General features: G+C 39.6%; 1 protein-coding gene and 1 non-coding gene across 2 annotated transcripts; both read left to right on the top strand.

The window, feature by feature from the left end:
• The first annotated feature begins 11,883 nt into the window (after nucleotides 1-11,883).
• On the top strand, nucleotides 11,884-20,118 carry LOC135479176 (pseudouridine-5'-phosphatase-like). The gene is made up of 5 exons (XM_064758950.1): nucleotides 11,884-11,991; nucleotides 13,528-13,653; nucleotides 14,576-14,668; nucleotides 15,570-15,802; nucleotides 16,891-20,118. The coding sequence occupies exons 1-5, from the start codon at nucleotides 11,934-11,936 to the stop codon at nucleotides 17,071-17,073; spliced, it is 693 nt and encodes a 230-aa protein (XP_064615020.1). The 5' UTR covers nucleotides 11,884-11,933; the 3' UTR covers nucleotides 17,074-20,118.
• Nucleotides 20,119-22,697: 2,579 nt separating this feature from the next.
• LOC135479903 (U11 spliceosomal RNA) lies at nucleotides 22,698-22,823 on the top strand. Its single transcript, XR_010445889.1, has one exon. It is a non-coding gene; the product is annotated as a U11 spliceosomal RNA (small nuclear RNA).
• The last annotated feature ends 232 nt before the right edge of the window (nucleotides 22,824-23,055 follow it).

The raw sequence follows: 23,055 nt of genomic DNA, 5'->3' as shown, positions 1-23,055 counted from the left end.
GTTGTTGTTATCCCAGGTGTATGCCAGCACAGACGAGAAACATGTTGTCAACACGGCAATCCACAGTGAGTTCATCTTCTCTGGCAAATACAAGAAAAAGACGATTCTTTGGACAAACGGTATGAGCATTATTTAGATTACTTATTGAATGATACGTAATTATGCCGTGCTCAGAAATTTTTCTCTTACACGACCAGGTACATAAACCTTTATTTGTATTAACAAACGATTGACTTTCACTCTAGGTACTTAAAAAACCACTCCGATACAACGCCGCAGTCAGTCTGTCTGGAGTTGAATTCGACCCTGCGACCCCATTTGTCACGGGCTTATTGAATGCGACTCTAGGGCAGATAAAGTCAAGTGAGGACCCCTGTGCCGTGCAGCCATTAAACACCATCCGTAACTAAATGGACGGGCCAGGAGAGGTACTACCGTAAAATGTACAATTGTTCCATCAATAGTTCCATATCAACGTAATAAAATCTGCTGTTTATCAAAAGAAAACAAAATACATGTAATGAATACAGGTTATTTTAAAAATATGTTCACTATGTGAAATTATTCCAAATTGATATTTCATTCATTCAGTTAAAAGATTAATGATTTCTTCCTGCCGTGAATTTTTATTCTTTGATAACAGTCAATAGGTTACGGCGTGGAGGTATTTCTCTGCGCGCATGTAAACACGTTTCAATACTTCATAAGCGCGCTTTAGAATCGCTAAGTTTAATCGCAGCGACCTATGAGGCCTCTTCACCTTACCTGATTGCGTGTACCTGCACTCTGAATGATGCCTTGGACTAGAATGCTAGACCTGTTGATTTCCTCGTGATTATATTAATTACAGTTAGCGCTAAACAATAGCAAGGACCAGCGCATGCGTCATAAGCATGACGAGGTTGATTTGGGACTTCACCAAGCGAAGCGTGCACAGGTACAACCAGGTACTAATTAGATTTTGCCGGCCAAGTATTGTCTTTCCTCGGGTGAAATGCACGGTGGCAGCCGTACAGCGTGCCTATAGGAAATGTGTAGGCCTGGATAAATACACAAAACTAATTTCATCTCACTAGGAAGTCTTGTGTTTTTTCAGTCATCCGGAACTTAGAGTGAGCTATTTCCGCTCTAAGACTTCATAACTTCAGCCCCAAGGGCTTCTATCGAGACAACATAAGCAGTTCTCTAAATGTCTGCAGATTTAAAAAAAAAGGCAGATCTGTTAAATTATTCTCAGACGGCCCACTTTTATCTATACCCTACAATACGAAGGTGAGCGCGAGGAAAGTCACACAAAAAACGATTGAGCCTTTCATAGCTTTCTACATCTTTGTATTCCGACTGCAGTTACGAACGTGTTGTTCTTATGAAGGAACGTATTATAACAGTTCGACAGGCTTTATATATGGGCATGTTTCGGAGGAATAAACGCTCAATAAAAATTTCCAGTAAGGATGTGCAAGAACGTTCTGGCATATGTATATAAACAGAGATGAGACTTGTTAATAAACACAGATTCTTCGTTTTCTATCAAAGAATGTTTACCAGGCTGAAGTCTGTGAAATACAAATGGAAAAAAGAGAGAGAACACTGTCATAATATGTTATACAATGTCATACAATGAGTGAATTTTTTTTTGTCTGTGAAATGTTGGCAGCGATTTTAAACCTGCTGTCAGCATGACCAATGCATAATTTGAGGAATGTAGACAAACATGGAGCGCTATAGGTAGATACATAGATATACACAGCAGCATCTTAACCTTATTAAGATAAGGTACGTTGCAGAACATCGGTTGTGATTTGTTCTTGTTTCATAGCTTATTTAATTGGATTTATTTATTTGATTGGTGTTTTACGCCGTACTCAAGAATATTTCACTTATACGACGGCGGCCAGCATTATGGTGGGTGGAAACCGGGCAGAGCCCGGGGGAAGCCCACGACCATCCACAGATTGCTGGCAGACCTTCCCACATACGGCCGGAGAGGAAGTCAACATGAGCTGGACTTGAACTCAGAGCGACCGCATACCCGGATACCCTTAAATTTCGCCCAGTGTTTGGCTTCCATGTTGAACGAGCCGTAAGCATTGAAACAGGGCTGTCCTGAAATAACCTGAAAATAAATTTTTCACTTATACGACAGCGGGTGGTTTATTACGGTTTGAGGAAACCAGTGATGTTATACTAACTAACTTTCGATGAGTGGAAGATTTCTGTAACGCATGTGAACTCCAGCGAGTTTTATTTAAGACTATACATGAGAGAGCGCTGTTGACCATTTACTGCCAGTGGAAGAAAGGAAATCGTGAAAATTACCTGCTCGAAATATGTATTGGAATTTTTAATTGGGAAAACCCCTAAACTTGAATTGTCCTGTGTCCGTGGTTGGTGTCACGCTAACGTGACTGAATGAATGATTGATTCGATTTCTTTTAACATATACGACTACATTTAGGCTTATAGGTTGAGGAGACCGGAGAGTCCGCGGCGTAAACCACCGACCTTCACTAGTTAAATGACCGGCCTCCTGACTTTAAGCCGTGGCCAAATTAGCGAAAACTGGATTCGAACTCACTACCTCATTCGTCAAGAACCTGGCAGTATCAACATACAACAGTGGTAACTGTTGGGAAACAACGTTAAATGCGATACAACGAGGAAAGCTGTGAGATAACGACGATGACTGTGAGGCAGTAATGGTAACTGGGGGAAACAACGGCGGTAACTATGAGACAATGACGGAAACTGTGAGACAACTATGATAAATGTGGGACAACCATGATAACTGCGAGACAACGACGGTAACAGTGGTACAATGACGATAACTGTGGGACAACGTCAGTAATTGTGAGACAATGGCGGTAACTGTGGGACAACGTCAGTAATTGTGAGACAATGGCGGTAAGTGTGGGACAACGTCGGTAACTGAGACAATGGCGGTAACTGTGGGACAACGTCGGTAAGTGTAGTACAACAGCGTTAAATTTAGAACAACGACGATAACTGTGTGATGACAATGATAACTGTTAAAAAAGTAAGGGTAACTGTGAGACACCGACGACAACTGTTGGACAACGATGATAAATGTGGGACAAGGATGATAAATGTGGGAGAACGACGGCAACAGTGAGACAACGACCTTATTGGTCAAGGACATGACAGTATCAACGACCCAGCAATAACTGTGCAACAACGCGAGAACTTGTGGGACAACAATCATAGCCGCGGGACAACGTAGATAACTGTGAGACATCGACGATAACTGTGGGACGTCGCCGGTGCATTTGGTCAAAGCTTTTGTCATTAACTTTTACAAAATGTGTGTGTAAAACATACATAACACATTATACTGACATCGGTGACAATCACATTGAACATTGTTATATTTTTCATAAACTTCTTCAGCGGCTCGTTGTTCGGTGAACCATGACGATGGGAGCGAATCAGTGAACCATGACGGCAGGAGCAAATCAGTGAACCATGACGGCAGGAGCGAATCACATCACAGATGAGAAACCCTACGAAGACAGAAGTTATGTATTGTAACTCCGGAGGGTGGGGATATACGAAATGTTATCATTCAGATGCAGTCTTCTTCAATCCATAAACCTAGTTCACCACCGGCATGTAAGAGCCGACATACACGTAGCTGAACTGGTCGTAGGGAGTTGGTCCCAGTTGCTCATGGGCCATAGGGCTTTAGACTGCACCGGCATAGCGCACACGTGACGACTGGAGTACAACTCTACATGAAGTTGAATCATGTGGTAACTTCGCATACGCGATTGATGACGACCCGACGCAACGGTCGGGTTAAGATGAGCTGGGTTTGAAGCTATTGTGTATGCCGAGCTATAGACAATTGAGCATGTAATGAATGGCATAGACGTTTTGAAGCTATTGGCTGATCGGTAGAGATTACAGTTTTTATTCGCCTTGAAAACGTTTTGTCTACGATTTATAGCAGTTGAAATGTTTCCATGGCAACAAGCCAGCGACGCGAACTTACGTACACTGAATACAAAATGCTTTCCACTAATGAAAACTAAACGATGGCCACACCTTGAACAACAGTCGATTAATCATTAAGCAATAAATCAATCAAACAATTGACTGAAACAGAACTACTAGAGTGAGTGAGTGCTTGAGGTTTAACTTCGTGCTCAACATATGTTCGTCATATGACGACGAAGGAATCCGTAGGGTGTATGCAATGTACCCCCTTGTTGCAGGACAGATTTCCACCGCTCTTTTATCTAGTGCTGCTTCACTGAGACACCTTACCGAAGGCAAGTAAGGCGCCCCGCCCGAGCCATTATATTGATACGGGTCAACCAGTCGTTGCACTATTCCCTTCATGCTGAACGCCAAGCGAGGAAGTTACAACTTCCCCTTTTAAAGTGTAAAAGGTGTAACTCGACCCAGCATTGATCCTGGATCTACCGCTCCCTAAGAGCATTACTGCTAGACAAGGCCTGATCATGACAAATGGACGTTTGAGTGCTGTAAAAAAAGCGAAACTGTGGATGTGATAACGGTGAAGACTGACGTGGAATCTGACTGGCGACATGATAATGAAATAAAAGAACAAATATATAGAACGCATTTTGGGCGTAATTGTTCCGACCTTTGCCGGTGTTGGAAGATAACTACTTTATGTCGTTAAGAAGACCATGCATTCCTTGGCGCTAGCTTGATGGAAAGTTCCAGACAACAAGATTGAAAAGGATGACTAAAATGTGTTATAACTGGATTTAAGAAGCACAGAGACAAAGAAAAAATCAATTTTTTAGATAGAATAGATCAAAATTATTGGATGGAGATTGATATTAAGATATTAAGACGCTACAACTGTTAGCCATGAGTGCCTGATAAAATGCATAAGCATACAGTGTTTAAAAATAATTGCAAAACCTTCATAGAACTAAGTAAATTATGTTTTAATATTTATATATTGTATTTCTTATGTTGTATTTTTAAACTTCAAAAGATTCGTGACAGTGAATCACTCTATCGATGCTATAGTGCGTATGAACTTAGCAACACATCATTGGTCGTTCATCACGAGCTTACATCTTAGAACATTGCATCCCAGAGCCTAGCTGCTAGCCCGATTTTTGTCGTACTCAACCATCACCGAATGTACATTGCCGATAACCATCACCATCGCCAAAGGTAGAAAGGAATTTCAAATTTTGTGGTTCGCTCCAATTTATGGTTGGCTCTATTGAATCCATGGAGAGCTGTAGGTAAAGAAAGCTTGTCAACAGGGTTGAAATGTTCTTAATAAACAGCCTATAACAGCCGAAACTTTGACTGTGATAGTAAAAAATACGCAAATTAAGAAATAGAACGTAGATTGCTACACTCAAATCACCAAGATAATGCACAACAGCCGAGAGCCGGGAGGCCTGCTGCCCCTCGTTCTCAAACAGAGTACAGCTCCTGTCTGTTGTGTATTATCTTGATGACTTGAGCATGGCCAACTACGTTTTATTTCTATTCTAACATATCATTATGAAATAAAGGAGCCATTAGGGGAAAAATAACACCGAAGACAACCACTCTCCCCTCTTTGTTAATATTTGACAGTCTAGGTTGTTTTGTTATGATTTTGGGCAAGAAGTGAACGATTTATTTCGAGGAGAAACTTGTATATTCAATTGAAGCTTAAATGTAAAGTGCTTCCTGAGATGGTAACGTTGCCGAGAATTTGATGACCATGTGGAGCTGATTTCGGCAGATTCAGGCCTACAACGTCTTCAACTCGGGTCACACCCTGTGTCTGGGTGCTGGCAGCTATGGAGCCATGGGCGCTGGCACAATGAGGAAAGAACGATCGAGTGTAAAACACTGCTCAAAGAGCGGTGTTGTTTTTCAGGCGGCCTCGAGCTCTATGTAATTCCTCAGGCTGGACTCGTTCCAGTGGCCAGTTACGGACATTATCTCCTGTATTCGTACATCAGCATGGCTCACAACAGTGGTTGCAGTGGCACGGAGACGGTGGTTTGTGTACCGCATCACGAGAGATGTCTGCCATTATCGAACACAAGCTGTTCACTTTCATCGCTTGCTTGTAATACCAGCAATCCGCTGCTTTTGGAGGGGTTACAGGTAACAGAACATTGAAAAAAACGCATCGTTGCCTATGTTGCATTTATCTAGATATAGTACCTAGATGTTTGTTGTTTGATGTCACCTCTTTATATCTCATACACGGGATAAGTGCCTATTGGCCACATGGTATCGGTGATGGTAAATAAGACTTAACTCGGGGCCTCCGTGGCTCAGTTGGTTAGCGCGCTATAGCACGGCGTCACGGCCCAGGAGTCTCTCACCAATGCGGTTGCTGTGAGTTCAAGTCCAGCTCATGCTGACTTTCTCTCCGGCCGTACGTGGGAAGGTCTTGCAACAACCTGCGGATGGGCGTGGGTTTCCCCCTGGGATCTGCCCGGTTTCCTCCCACCATAATGCTGGTCGCCGTCGTATAAGTGAAATATTCTTGAGTATGGCATAAAACTTAACTGCCTGACCAATTATATTCAAATTCAATTTTCCTTTGTCCTCGGAAAATGTGAGCTGTCAGATTTTGAACAAAACAGACGATCTGACAGCACAACCCAGCTCCCCTATTTTATTGGCGAAATGAAACCTTCCCAGCGTCCATGACGAGGACTGCAACTGTGTATAGATTGTCAATTTGAGCACACTTCTCTCCCCATTGGTTTTAACGTTAAAGTATTTGGAGGTATGCTGGAATGTCAGATGGCCTAGAACTGTTGACTTTGAACACTCAATCCTTTTCCCGCATCCATTCACAGTGTGAGTGTTTGTGGCTAAACTGTACATTGTGACGTAATTTACATTTTGAGTTTCTCTAAATTACATAAGACGATGTGTCAATTTTTGTTTGGCTTAATCAAGTTCCGTAAACCATACGCACGCGCTTCGCACTGGTTTTATTATCGCTTTATTACCAGTGAATTCCCTTTTGTAGCGTTATCATTTGTGTTCATTTATTCACACAGTTCTCCACAAAGCCTAGTGTTTGTATTTCATACACGTTTCAAGTTAAAAGTTAGGCGGGTAATTGTGCCCAAGTTTATAAGAAACAAGGGAAACAACTCGTGCCGGCAAAACGTGTAGGTAAAGGTTCATGGGAGACTACTCTTGCATATTATACTTACATGAAAACATCATGCATTATTTTCCTGGTAACTAACGTGCTAATATGTAACGACATACTATCTTCTGTTAGAGTTTTTTTTTACCGCATATAATGCATTCCTTAAACTCCACGCGCTCATCAGTTTGTATATATATCTGGAAACCGCTAGGATATATACATACAACATGGAACTGTATTCTGGAGTTATTGTGATTCTCTTAGTGACGTGTGAGTAGTCAAGGGGTTAGCTAACTGTTATCCACCGAGTTGAGAAACAGCAGAGCATTGTGCTGTCTTTTATGTAATGTCAAAACTTCAACAGTTGGACGAGATCATACATGTACGTCAAGCGTTTTGCATTAACATGTGGCCGTGTGCTTTCTGTCTGTGCCCGTCACGCATGCCTTCTGATACAAGCTTGCCGACAAATTCCAAAGCGCTTCGATCCTTCTTTGTACTCGAGCGGGAGCATCACAATGCGGCGGGGCCGAAAGTTATATCAGATTATGACAACAAAGGGCACCACCAAAGCACTAGCTTCTCCCTGTAAATGTGAATTCTGACTGCCCCCACTGACCAATGCTTTCCCAGTGTCTTGGAAAAGCATGCCACAACGACTGTTTTTTCTTTTTTTTCTTGTAATTTTTCAAATTCTTAATAACCAGTGCGTGTCATTCGTCGTACATGGCACTATGACAAGGGTTAGAGTCTGTAACGGGGAAAATTCCAGCCAGGTACCCCTAATAGAGTAATATGATAATAATTTCTGACCAGTTAAAGGAATTGTCCGTTTAGCTCATGAAAAACTTCCACAGTAGGCAGCCCGTATACTAAACAATGTATATTGCTAAGTTTATAAAAGTTGGCAATTGTTCTCGCTTGAAACGCTAGCATTTTATTTATCGGGGAGAGATTTTATGTTACTTTCATAAATGCTTTAACTTTCGAGAACAACTTTCGCCTAACCATTAAACATTTCGCATTTTGGATACGATGTAATGATATTAATTTTCATTATTAATTATGAAACTGAAACTGTTGCATCCTCCAAGAGAACATTGGCTGAGATTAACCATTACAGCCTCCTATAGTTAATCGTTTTATAGTATAGTGAAACGCTTGTCTGTTGTCTAATATCATCTTCCTACCAGTAAGGTTGATACTGCGCTACGGGTTTCGTAATCATTTCGGACATTGCTAGTTCGATTAAATGAAGATGCCTAATATAAGCAGATACGAAGCCACCTACTTGCTCTGATACCAGTAACTGCTGTTTTAGCAATGACATTCGCTATTCGGCGACGAAAGTTGTAATAAAAACGAGCAGCCGACATGGGCAAGTGTATTAACCCCACCCTCTGTTGTCATAACCTGACATCAGTTTTGGCTCCGTCGCATTATGATAGTCCAGAACCAAAATGCTCCCGCTCAGAATACGATGAAGGAAGCATTTTGGAATTGACTGGCAAGCATGTATCACAAGGCATAGATCCGAGATCTGTTTCATCCTTCCAAGCTTAGCTTTCAGAATTACAGACCTGTAGGCTTATCCTTTCATTCACTAAACTGAAACTCGGCTAATTTGCGTGTGCTGTTCTCAACATGTGGATGCTGTACGCTACAAAAACATGTTTCCTGTAATCTTGCGCTAATTCTTACTTCATATCACCTTTTTATTCGTGCATAGTTAAGTCCCTAACGTTAGAATTAACACAAATTTATCTGTTACATCGGCAGCAAGAAAAACTTTGCTAACCGCCATTTTCAATGCGAGTCAGCCACACTCGGCATCGTCCGGAAAAAAAAAGATAAACCCATGGAATGATTTGATTGAAACCAATGAGATGTACAAGGGTGATTGAAAAGTTGTTTGGGAGTCTTAATTTTAATTTTCGTTTTAATAATGAACAGAACGGAACTACACTCACTGTTGTGAAACAAGGAGATTATCGTAATTTTGTGAAGACGAATCGAGTCCATCAAAGCTACGAAGTCACGACTCAAAAATAGCGGTTTGTGGAGTTCTGATCATGTACGAGTGAATGCGTCGGTTACATTTGTGTTAATTGAGATACTATGGGCTTTACTATTCCCGCATAATGAATTCAAAATTACTTAAAGATCACGGAGACACCCCTTTTTCTGGTCTACAACGTTGGTACTTTGAGGACAGTGCGGCCACAGGACCGAGTTCCTGGTTAGTGAATATAGCGACACAGATTACGGTTAATGTGGAAGTTAAGTTCGGAGCTTGGCCAACCGATGTCAAAGCTAACACCCGACAGATCCGCTAACGTAAAGTCACAGCCGAACAAGTGGTAGTTCATAATCGCTCTGCCTCTTTGTTCACGCTGCCTTCGTTGTTAGCAGCCATAGGTGAAGGATTCAGACAGAATCTTTGAAAACTGCATGTGGACTTCCGTATTATTGGGTGCGACCCGTGGACTAGTAGTTCATTGGCTATGGTACACGTGGTGTGACTTCAAATACGGCATGGAAAAGGGAATTCGAAAAACGTAGCCTTAGCCGTTAACACGGTCTAATGTGTGTTGAAGGCCACTTGTCCTCCGTCTAGTGAGTGAGCGCTCGGGGTTTAATGTGGTACTTAACATTTTCTCAGTCATATGATGACAACCTCCGTCTGGTGTGTCATATATGGGGAAAGTTCGTCAGTAGGCCTAATTTACAAAAGCTCCTGTTTGCCCCGGACATACCGATTTCCCCGGCCAGTCCCGTTCGCCCCGGACAGCGAAAACTCTTGAAGACAAGCCCTTCAATGCCTAAATACATTTTATAAATTATTAGGATTGAAGTTAAAAAAAAAAAAGGATCGCTGAGAGGTTTTGTAATAAGGCTGTGTAGTGATATAAATTTTGACTGGGTAACTGATTTGAATCTCCTGGGAATACATTTTTCAGTGGTTAATATAGTTTATACATGTACATGGAAACTAAATTACTTAGCTGGAAAATTAGGTGGAAAATTGAGGTATTTAACCATACTAGGGACGGTTACAATTTGTCAAGGCTTAACCACCTTTTCTCTGGCTCTACCAAGTCCAGCAGATGAATACATAAAGGAGTTGGACACGTTTTTATTTAAATTTATTTGGAATGGGGGAAGCGATAGGATTCAGCGAATGTTATTAACACAAATTATGATAAGTGTGGGTTATGGTTAGTACATGTTACAAATTTTATCCACAGTTTAAAAATATCATGAAACAGCAAATACAAAATGGAGTACAATTCTGTGGCTACAAATACCAGATGCTCGCATGTTATACACTGTAGGAAATGAATATTTGAAACACAAACATCCATTTTTTTTCTGGAAAAATGTATTTAGAGCTTGGTACCTATATCAGAGCCAAATGAGCCATTTAACACTAAATAACTACCTCGATAAACCTTTATGGTACAACTGTCGTTTTAAAAACTCTACCTTTATGTTGATGAGTGGTATAAGAACGGGATCAGATATATCAGAGATATAGTAGATACTAATGGAAAAAGTAATGTCTTTTTAGAAGTTTTAAGTTAAATATGCTGTGAATGGTACATTTCTTGATTTCAACCGACTTGTAAAAAGAATTCCACCCTCACGGAAGATAAACCTAAGTAAACATGCACCGCATAGGTACAGAGCTGTACTCGCCACATTTAGGTAAATCTCCTAATCCAGCATTTATGACATGAAAATATCCGTAAAAATCTATAAAAAAAACTTCCCCTCAGGTTTTTTTTATTATTAAAATGCACAAGGTGTTTCCAACAAACACGCGAGCCCGGGTAGATATTGTCTTCACCTACCTACACTTGTTAAAGACTGGTTTCTGGTATAACAATTAGCCTACAGGATGTTCAGTGGGACGTGTTATAGGCCTAGGTCTGTCAGGCGTTTCTGTTTCCCAGGCACTGTCTGCTATTAATCAATATCCGATTAATAACAAGAGAATTGCTCGAAATGACGTATTCATATTCAGGTATGAAGATGTTCATGCTATGTGGAGAGGAAGACGTCTGCCGGCGGCCCCCGCTGTTTCATAGGATTGATGCCCTTCCTGTACAGGTCAACCCTGGATGACCAGGCAAAAGCTGACTCCGGGCGAGGTGCCCTCTGACTGGCCACATCGGCTAAAAGTCCGTTTTGGAGCTTCATTGGTCGAAACGCGTGTTTGAACTGAACGCAACAAAGAGGCCAGTCAATCCTGAAGGAGTAAGATTGACGTCTTTCTTAATCCCAGGTACACCAAGAATGTATCAGATTATGCACATGTATGAAGTAAATACATGCTATACATAAAAATATTATTATCTCCAAGACGAATAAAAAAAAAGAAAGAAAAAAACAAAACAAAACAAAAAACAAACAAAAAAACAAACAAACAACAAACAAGTATACCTCCTATGTAATTTAGGCGCAGTTTTCACCGACGTGTGTTCACGAACGAGTTAAGAGTGTGGGCGTGAGGTAAAGGGGCAGATGCCCCGATGTCCGTGGTCTCGAATTATTGGAAATGCAGAAAACAACGTTGAAAAACACCATCAATGCTGAATTACCATATTAAAAGTCAGTTTGCGTGAACGACACGGCTAGTGATTAATGAATGATGAAATTTAAAGAGTAGTTGCACCAGCAGTCAATTCGAAAGCCCTGGGGCTAAATTTGACTGGGTATTTAAAGCGGTTAACACGTGGGTTGCATTCATTTACAGACTGGAACTGGGGAGCTAAGACACTGCGGCTTTCTGTTTTGCACGATGACACGCTACAATCCGATTACCCATGTTGTTTTTGATATGGATGGATTACTTTTAGGTAAGTATTAGCCAACGCCAGTTGTATTTTTCTGTGTAGATCGTCATTTCGTCCAACTGAAAAGCGACTCAGTTGTTTACGTTCTCAACAACAACAACACTTGACAGGCATTGGCTACTGTCGAGGCCAGTGATAGGTAGGCCTGCCGCACTAGCTGCAACTAGAGTCGGTCGATTTACACCGTACTGATTTACGGTAGATCAAATGATGTCCCCATTCTATACCTTGTGGGATTATTATGCCATGGCTCTTTCGATGCTGTACAAAACACAACATTGAAGAAGATTGAAAAGGCGAGTTAAGGCAGTTTTTAATATCTAAAAATCTTTCAGAAGGTTCGGTTTATATCAGTAATAATTTAATTGTTTGGTTACTTATATTTTTGAAGATTTGAAAATTATTTTTAATGATCAGATAAAATTTTTAGAACAACTAATGAACCATATGGAATAAATATTTTCTCACCCATGTAAAACACATAAACTGCAAAAGGTACTTGCTTTCTGTGGTTATTTGATTCCAGTGCACATACAGTGATTGTCAGGTCACTGGTACATTACTTCCCTTAATTAAGTGTACATGTCTCTTAGGAGAAAGTATTGTATTTCCTTGCTTAACTATCATGCACTTTACATTGTGTTCCCTAAAGTGTAGTTTACATTATGGTTAATTACAGAAGGATGCTGGATCAGCCAAACAGATTTTGAACTTGCATTCAAGCTCCTGGGATAACCTTATAGAGGTGGCCTAGTACCATAGTTAAAAGTTTTATTTGGCTTTTCAGCTGTATACTGACTGATGGGTATATGATGAATTGTGTAATTCCCTGCTTTTTAGATGTTAACATATACTTCAGTGGCATTGATGGCAATACGGCCAGTATGGCCGGAATCATACTACTTACCATGAAAAAACAAAATGAAACAAAAGTAAAATCGAACCAATTTAATGGCGACCAACAAAATGAAGGCCTATGCATGCACATGTGCATTGTAGACCGTTAAGCACATAAAACTACCATGGATCCATGTGAAGAAAAGACACTTTGTGAAACGTTTTTAGGGAGGGTATCTCCAGCTCTCTAGCATCCCAAAGCTTCCAGCGCCTAGGCGGCCCCTGGACCCTCATCCTTTTGTGCTGGGATAGTCGACCAATGACTGTACTTAGTACAACATGTGGTTTGACCAGCTGTTTGAAAATTGAAGCAAATCATATTGTCTTTTCACTCTTCAACAACTGAATACAGTAGCCAGATACAAGTTGTTTTTAACAAATCATGATAATGATGTGTGGAGAATATGTTGTTTTATTCTATTATTAAAAAAAAATAAGATCTGCAGATGGATAAATTGTCAAAATACATGTACATTATCTGGTGACATCTGGAAGTGATGCCCTATAGCAGCAGCAGCAGCCCTATAGATATATCTCTTTCACCTTATCACTTAGTATCTTGCTACTGGATGTTAAATATAACCTTATTAAACATATTTCAGACATGTGTTTGAATTTTTGAAATTGTTTTCCTTGATTCAGACACAGAGAATCTATACACGATTGCCACTCAGGCAGTAACATCCCAATATGGCAAGGACTACAGCTACGACATCAAGGAGAAATGCATGGGTCGCAGTGAGAGAGAAGGCAGTCATATCATTATAGGTATGTTAAATGCGCCTGGCTACTAGATAAATTTGAGTACATGTATGTTTGCTCATGGGGTATGAGTTCAAATCCTGGCCTAAGACAAGGAATTTTTCAATTCACCTGTTTTCACTGTTGGTGGAGCCTTATTGACATTAAACCATTAATATTGCTGGGCTTTTGTTGTTCATCAAAGGCTATTTGTCTTGCACCAATAGAAAGTTTGTCATTAAGTTAGCAAAGGCAGATTATTTACCATGGGAACTCTGAATTTCTACACCCATAAAAGCTGAACAGACTCTGTTATATTTCCACATTAGATGCAGATATAGATTTAGTACCACATGTCTATTCAGTCTTCTAATGTTTAGGACTGGTATTAGTATTAATGAAAGCACAAAATTTTATTTCTCACCCAGAGTTTTGGGAAAGTAAAAATATGTGTTGTTCATTAGATGGACTAACCATTCATGTGGTAAAAGAGAAACCGTATATATTCCTGATAGAATTACTTGTGCTGCGGCCAAAATTTGCAAACCAGGTGTTCCAAAAATTGGAAGAAATATTGTAGATGTAAGGTGATCAGAACATGCTCAGCAATCAAAAACAATCGGTCACATTGTTGTGCTTGGGCTGGTTCAATTTGCTCCCAAAAGTCCACTATAGGCCGACCAATAGAACCTATTTATTTGTGTTTTATTCATTGTGAAACCTCCTAAAAAAAGATCATGAAAACTACATCTGAAACCAGCTAGCACAAAATGACCTTTAGATGGCGAGTATTTCCTCTTTCTAGGTGGTCTCTTTTCTTTTTAAGGCATAAGGCCTGACCTCTGTGTGGATTCCACACAGTTACCTGCAATGTCAACTCCAGTACAGCTTGGTCTAATTGAGTTTGGTTGGAATTTGTCTACAATTGTCTTTTTGGTTGTATTCACAGATAGTCTACAATTGCCCATTACAGTAGATGAGTTTATAAAAATGTGTAAATCCCACTTTGCTGAGGTGTTTCCAAGAGCAGAACTGTTGCCAGGTTTGTATGGCTTATTCCTTTAAAAACACCAGTCCCCAGGATCATGAAGCTGTCAAAGAGTTTAATTAGACTTAGCCTTAATTATTTTCAGTTTATGCTTAAGTTGTGACTTACCTGGAAATTTCTTATTTTTATACTTACTGCTGCCTGAGACCTTCATTGGAAAATGTCATGTTAAGATGTAAGCTCAGGAGCAAAGATCAAATGTCAGTTTTACAAGTCTTTTACAGTTTCCTGATCGTGGTGCTAGGGTTTTCTCTCAGATATTTCAAGACAAAGCCCACAGTTTTAATAAAACAGGGTAACGAGTTTTTCACTAAATGAAGATGAGGTTTACAGTTTGAAGAAAATTAATGCATTTTGAGATTGAGATTAATGTAGTCCAGTGAAAAACCAAGGAGAGTGAAAGTGGCAGCCATTTTGTAATTGGTTTGTCTCCAGTGGGCTGTACCAGACAATTATTAAATCAGGGCAGCCCACCCATTCAGGGCAGGATAAAACTGACTTCCGAGGGCGTGTTCCTGGGTAAGTCATAATTGGCGTATGAGGATTAAACCAGATACAAATCAAAATACCTACCTATGTGTACAATGATAATAAGAAGGGCCATGATGATTATTTTTTGAAGTAAGTAAAATTTTTACATTTTTAGGGACATTAGAACTTTTTGTGCCTTTGAAAAACCTATACAGTTGTATCATTGCATTCCACTATTTGGATGTTTAGTTGTTGCTTCGTTCCTGTTTAGAAAGTCATTCATTTGTGCCAAAGAGAGAATTAAGAGTTTTCCTTACAAGTGATATGCTTTGAAAATGACACCTTATAATTTCTAAATTTACTAGCTTTTTAAAATTTGTGGCTCTCTGCTTTATTATTATAAATACCATCTTTTGTTAAATAGGTGCGGATAAACTGGTCAGACATCTACACAAGCATAATGTACCAATTGCCATAGCAACAGGTTCAAACAAATGGAAGTATGACTTGAAAACAACGAACCATAAAGAATTCTTTAGTTTATTTCACCATACTGTTCTTATCAGTGATGACCCTGAGGTGCATCATGGGAAGCCCCACCCAGAATGTTTTTTAGTCGCTGCCAAAAGGTTTGACGATTCTCCTTCTCCAGAAAAGGTAAAAAGTACTTCCCATTTTCTGACGTTAAATATGTGTATAAGGAACTAACCAACATATTGTGGTTCAGTTTGGAAGACTTTCATTCATTCTGTTTTTTGGGGGTTTTTTAGTATTAATCCACACCAATTTATATTTTTGTTTACATGCAGAATGAATCTTGTTGGAGGAGGGTATAAAAATGAGTGAGTGATTGATTGATTGAGTGAGTGCGTGAGCACTTGGGGTTAATGTTGGTATAAAAATGAGTGAGTGATTGAGTGAGTGAGAGCTAGGGGTTTAACGTCGGTATAAAAATGAGTGATTGAGTGAGTGCTTGGGGTTTAATGTCGGTATAAAAATAAGTGATTGAGTGAGCGCTTGGGGTTTAACGTCGGTATAAAAATGAAAACAGGCTGACAGATCATCTAATTTGTAGGATATGTTGACTGTACCAGTAAATGTTCCTCTTCATGACATGTCTACTTGATCAGAAAACCTTGAAAAACTGAAAAATCATCTAAATATCTATGTTAGACAAATTAAAAAGTTTGATATTCAGTTTTCTTTTTATGTCCGGTTTGAATTTTTAAGTGTCAGTTTGCCGGTGAAACACAATATAATTGCTGTCACGTAATCATCTTTATATATTTTTGTTATTGCAGGGTAAAAAAGCACTTTAATGAACAAATTTTGGCAGCAGATAGAGTAATAAATGTCATAGGGTCTGCCAAACAGTGTTCACTGCTGTCTTCATTTTAACTAAAAAAAAAAAAAAAGAAAAAAAAATTAAGAAAATAAGAAAAAGTAAAGTTTCCGTATTCCTGGAAATCTTTGTTCTGTCTGAACTGAATGTAGGCAATACATACTTATCTACTTTACAATGTGCTAAATTGTCTTCGATTCAAAACATGTTGCTACTCCCCTAAGAAGTGTTAAACAGAAACCATGCAACCAGTCAGAACGGGTGATGTCATTATTTTGATCTTTTGTTTTTTCTGCTGTTGTCGGGAGTATTTGAAAGTCTACACTGGACATGAGGTAACACAATACAGAGAAGATTCTGAGAGAAAACATGTAAATCACTCCATGTTCCGTTTGTTTTTCAGGTTCTGGTTTTTGAGGACTCAGGTAATGGCGTAGTGTCAGCTCATGCAGCAGGCATGCAGTGTGTTTGGGTGCCGGATCCTCGCACGGATACATCACAAGTCGCCAACAAAGCCACATTAATTATCTCCTCTTTGGGGGATTTCAAACCTGAGGAATTTGGACTTCCAGCTTACTCTTCATGACAAAGATACCTCCCCTAACGTATGAGTCCTACTTGAAGTGCATACTACGTACAAATGTTTACTTACTCTTCATGACAGAGTTACCTCCCCTAACGTATGAGCCCCACTTGATGTACATACTACATACAAATGTTTATGTTATCACGCCTATGAGAAATCATGTTGTAAGAAACAATCTAGTGGTGATATGGGACCATTGTGATAAGCATGTGTACAAGGTAATTGCAAGTAAAATGACAACATTTGTAAAGATCGCGATATGAAGCTCAAATGATACTTAATCATTGATGGATCAGAAGCTAGAGACTATGTGATCTCCTTAGTAACAAATAGCTTGGGTGAAGAAAACGGTCCTCCCAAAATTATTGCATAGGGAACAGCCTTTTTGTGAATCACTGTCAGCAATTTTGTATCCATTGGATTTGCATAAATTTCAGCTTTCAAGATAGTCTGAGTATTTCTGCAGAGCTTTCGTGATGTTATTTTGTACAACTAGGCCTGACTCTAGCTAGCGAAGTGGCAAAAAGTGACCTCTTCCCCAATGCTGTAACATTGCACTGCCATTTTGTTTTCGACATGAATGGGTGATCACGTGACCGCCAACTTCTGACCTGCCTTACAGAACGTGAAAAGTTTTATACAGAGGTATAAATATGTGATACATATCCACAGTAGGGCTGTGCATAATCAAGGCCTTTTGATATTTGTCACAGATATGGTCTGAATGTGTTGTTGATTTATGAGAAATGGATCCATTCCATTTATGAATGGACCAGGGTTTTGTTGTAATTAGGTGGCACAGCACTCTGTGCTGGGACACCTATTGAAGTCGTTATTTTAATTAGTTTTCTTTTATTTTTTGAAAGCTTTTTGAAAGCTTTAAGAGCTGTAAAAAGAAAAGTTTTTATTGGATGGTGTTGACATTTGGTGATTTTAGGAACACGATTACGAGGCAAATTATGGCTGTTTTTGAATAATTTTGGTCATGTGACTTGGTGGCCATCTTGGATTTTAATCAAAATCTGTAAAAATCTTCTTCTCAGGAACCAATGAATGGATTCTTTTGAAATTTGATGTACTTGTAGAATGATCCCAGTTAGAAGAAGTTTGAAAGAATCTTAGACATGCACTGAAAACTTTCGAAGCTCGCCATTGGTCGAACTTATGACGTCGTAGAAAATGTCTAAGTTTGCTTTCAGATTTTGCCTATCTTTGTAACTTTTTGAGATATGGTCAAAAACTTTTTTCAGTCAGGTAATTTCAAGAACTTTGGAAGCTATAAATCTGAGACTTGCACCAAATTGTAGCCCAAGGCATGTAGTTTCTGGCACATGCACATGGATTTGAGCTATGATCTATAGTTTTCTGGCTAGAAATATTTAAATGACACCACCCTACTTCAGAAATAGAAATGTAAGCTTGTGCATTTAACATAGACTTTGGAGGTTACTGTGTATTACTATGCAGGTGCTGCAGGTAACCTACAACATAGATCGGCCGCCTGTCACTCAAACCGAGAAACGGACAACTCTCCCTCCTCTCCACAGCTATCAACGGACAATTTTCAATGTTTGCACGTATATCCAGCCCTGTTCACGATATATCATGGCAATTCCTCCATACCTCGGTGCTATCAGGAATAGAAGTTCGAAGCCATGACAAAATATACGAAAAATGTCTATCCACAGATCTACCCTAGAGTCATGACAAGCCCAAAACATGTTACTCTTATCGGGCCAAATTCAACCGTTTAAGAAATTCGCAGCTTCCACTTCCTATTCAGTGCTAAATCTTACATGCCCTTGAGGAAGAGATAGGCTTTAGGAAGCCGCGCAGAGAAGTAACTACAAGCCGTACGCCATGGCTTGGACTGAGGATCTTTTTTAAAGAAAACAACTCACAACTCACTGTTTATTCCTTCTAACTATTTCGACCAAAATTTCATATCATTTCCTGTCAGCTACATGCACCCTGTCCGTGCCCGCTGTAAAAACTGAACTGAGCCTAGGGAAACCAGATGTGACACTAGAGTGGGCTGATTGCACACCATGTGTCCAGCAACGTGAAACGTAAATACTTAACCAGGTGCTGTAATCGCCAAGGCCTAACTTGATCAAGGCGCTGTGGTGGTTTTCAGCACTAGATGCATTGTATATGATATCTGGTAGTGTGGGGTTCAAACCTACTTGATTATTTTTCATTTTTGTCAAGCTTTTTCTCCATGTTGCCTGTTTTTGTAAATATTGTTACAATTTATACATGCAGGTTGAATGTGTTGAATTTTACATTGTCTGTGTACGTTGGCAGTTGAATAAAGCTATTCGTTGTTATGTGTGTTAGCATCTGTTGTTAAACAGATGTTTTCCAAAGCTTAATTTTTCCGATCATGGCAAATTAGTGCAGTGCATTACTGTCATAGTGTTTTCTTATTTGACATTCATTTGAGCCTTCATGCTTGGCCACGTAAGGTAAGGAACGTAACAGATGTAATTTTATATTTTGATGAATTGTTAAGGTTTTTGTAAACTGCTGGCAGTTATTTTGAAGTTGAAATCAACTGTTTTACCTCGTGGTCAGTTTTGGCAGAGGGAGTGTTGTCACGTCCGTCTCTCTCACTGTCCATCCGCAAGAAATCTTGAAGGTGTGGTTAGTGTTGAACCTTTCTGGAGGTCATGCATGGCTTGTACTGAGTGATGTGATTTTGTCTGAAATGAGTCTTAATAATGAGTATAACTTAACTCCTATCATGAGTTATTCCTGAGCCAGGGAATCACAGTGCGGGGATAAACTACCCCAGTTCTTCTTTTTTGAGGGACAGAAATTTGTAGTGTTGAAAGTACAGTATTACATTTCTTTACCAGCCTTTTGGAAAAGTAAAGATATGAGTATATTGTTCATTAGATGGTCTAACCACGGGAGAAAAAAGAAACTCATTATTCCTGCTACAATTACATGTACATTTGCTAAATGAGCAAACCAGGTGTCCCAAAAATTAGAAAAAATAGGTTAGTACCTGAATATGCATGATTTGTATAAAATTGTTTATACCCAACACTTGCTTTGTGTATTCTTTCCCAGACTGAATGTATATGACAAATCCGGCATTCAAATTTGATGACTGCACGTTTGCTTCAGGGCCAAAAGGAAAAGTAATACTCAGGAGATGGGAGGTTCAAATCCAGCCTTGGACATTTGTAGAAATTTGTAGATTCTGCTCTTTCACTACTTGATTTGGTTGTCCTTGACAATAAGTGGTCAGCATCGCTCACGTCGCAGTTTGCTAATGTTTGTTGAGGACCATTTGTCTTCCTTCAATATGCTGTGAGCATCCATATCCCACATGTGGGAAGGTTCGTCAGTAACCTGCCAAGGGTTGATGGTTTGTTCCAGGTACTCTGGTTTCCTCCATCAATAAAACTGACTGCTAGGACATCGCACGTGATGATGCGGACTTATCCACTGTAACACAGCCTTGCCTCTTCGTTATTTGATGGAAAAACCCGTGTAGGTAACATGAACAGAAAATGCTAGTTTTTTGTGACACTGATTAATGAATGATAAAATTTAGAGTACATACATCAGCTGAATAAGCCTTTATATATTAGACCTTAATCAAAAAAAAAAAACATACAAGGCAAGGCCTGCCTGGAACCTGCGGATTAGCCGAGGGTTTCCCCCGGGCTCTGCCCGGCTTCCTTCCACCATAATGCTGGTCATCGTTGTATAAGTGAAATATTCTTGAGTATGGTGTAAAACACCAATCAAATAAATAAATAAATAAATTAAAAAAAAGAAAGAAAGGATTGCCATCTGATAAGTGAAACATTCTTGAGTATGACGTTAAACAACAATTAAATAAATCACCTGTTTTTATGAACTGGAATGGTGAAAATCTCCAGAAGATTTAAAAAAAAAACAAAAAAGGGAAAAACTTTGATGAATAATGTATTCTCACAACAGCACATGTTTTAAACTAAGTTTATGCATAATGTAGCATAGTCTGATGTACTTTTCCCCCCAGTGTCCTCTTGCAAAATCACAGTGTATAGCGTTTAAATGAATGAATCTCTCCAGTACCACAGTTTTCGTACTTCAGCACACTCTCTCCGGTTGTCCCGAGGTAAAGTAATCCCAACCTCACAACCTCAAGCTTTATATGCATTATTACGCTGCCGATTGGTAAAACTAGTACGACTTCAGATTTATGGCTTGTAAGTTTATTTATATGATTGGTGTTCTACGCCGTACTCAAGAATATTTCACTTACACGACGGCGACCAGCATTATGGTGGGTGGAAACCGGGCAGAGCCCGGGGGAAACCCACGATCATCCGCAGGTTGTTGACAAACCTTCCCACGTATGGCCGGAGATGATGCCAACATGAGCTGGACTTGAACTCACAACGATCGCATTGGTGAGACTCCTGGGTCATTACGCCGCGCTAACCAACTGAGCCACAGAGGTCCCCGGTTTATCCAGGAGAACAGAATGGAAAGGAGTATATAATATAGATTACAGAACAGAGAGTAAAACCCGACAGAGCACTCATGACGGTGAGATAGCAGATGGTCACACGTGCGTGTAGGCCTATATCAATTTACCTGTCCGTGTTTTATTCCGACTGTTCATAAGGCAAATATGCCTGGTTAAAACTAGTAACGTACACGTGCCTTAGCATTATGGCTTAAGCAGAATTAGGTAAACAAAAATACAGCGATGTTAACTGCAATTTATTGGACTACATTTACGCAAAATGTTGTGTTGTCATCACCTGTCGGTCACATTAAAACTAAAGGCCTAAACATGTATGAGAAAAACCGGTGGGGCTGGGTTTGTATGTCAGTCTAACTAACTGAAATACGCACATGTGTAAAAACATCGATCTTTGGCAGCTTGCAAGCCATGGACGGCAAGTCGTTTCGACATTTATTCTCAAATTAGACCTATACATACGTGCAAAAGGATTGTATATACATAGAACTGTAGGTCCAAATTTTTTTGTCTGTAGGTGTACAATTATTTGCCAACCTGTGTATGTCTCTGAAAGTTTCGGTTCTTTCAAGATATACAATTCTTTGCACATATGTGCAAAACTTTTGTAGCCCACGCACATGTACATTATTTATTTAGTTGCAAATGTACGCATTTCAACATGATTGTATAAAAGAATCTTGCACATGTTTATAATAAACGTTTATTTTACATGTATGTATCTAAAGTAAGCAGACATATGTAGACGGATGCAACTGTTTTGTGCATGTGTATGAGCAAAGAAAAATACTGTCTGTATTTAGAGCCTGGATAGGCCTACATCTCTGGCTGGAGAAGTTGGGCTGTGGGGTGCAGACCGTTTTCATCGACTAAGAGTTGTTTCCCTTGACGTGATACGAAGTCAATATTTTCTTGTACTAAAAATCACTTCAAGCTCCGTAGTGAAGACATTTTTACTTTCGCAAATTAAATTATAAACCCAGAAAAAACTTGTAAAGGTGCTACAAGGATATCTATTTCTTTCAAAACGAATGTTAATAAAATAACATCTTGAAGAAATTGTTGAAGACTTAAGGCACGTATCTTGGGTCTGGATCAAAAGTAATAAATTCCGATTGACCCTGAATGATGACAAAAGGGCCTTTACCGTACTGGTACTCGGTGCTACACAGCATCGGGCGGAATCGTTATCAAGAGATTTCGGAGGCACAATTTCTGTGAGTTGTGGCAGTTGGTGCTCTCTTAGCCCGGCGCCCGATAAAATAGAAACGAAAGATTAAGAAATAGACGTCTACTGACATGTCACTTCACAGTGTGGTAAATCGAAAAACCGAGACGACTGCAGTAATAGCAACTTACTTAGTGCACATCGGATTGTATCCGTTATGATCATATATGTGTAAGAAAGAACGCTTGATAGATCTGGAAAAATTCCCCCCGCACTTAGCATAGGTATTTTACTGCTGTTCCTGAATTATTAACTCGACTGA

Source organism: Liolophura sinensis, chromosome 12 (assembly GCF_032854445.1).
Source record: "Liolophura sinensis isolate JHLJ2023 chromosome 12, CUHK_Ljap_v2, whole genome shotgun sequence".
In the NCBI taxonomy this organism is placed as follows: Eukaryota; Metazoa; Mollusca; class Polyplacophora; order Chitonida; family Chitonidae; genus Liolophura; species Liolophura sinensis.
This window is presented reverse-complemented; position numbering and strand designations above follow the sequence as displayed.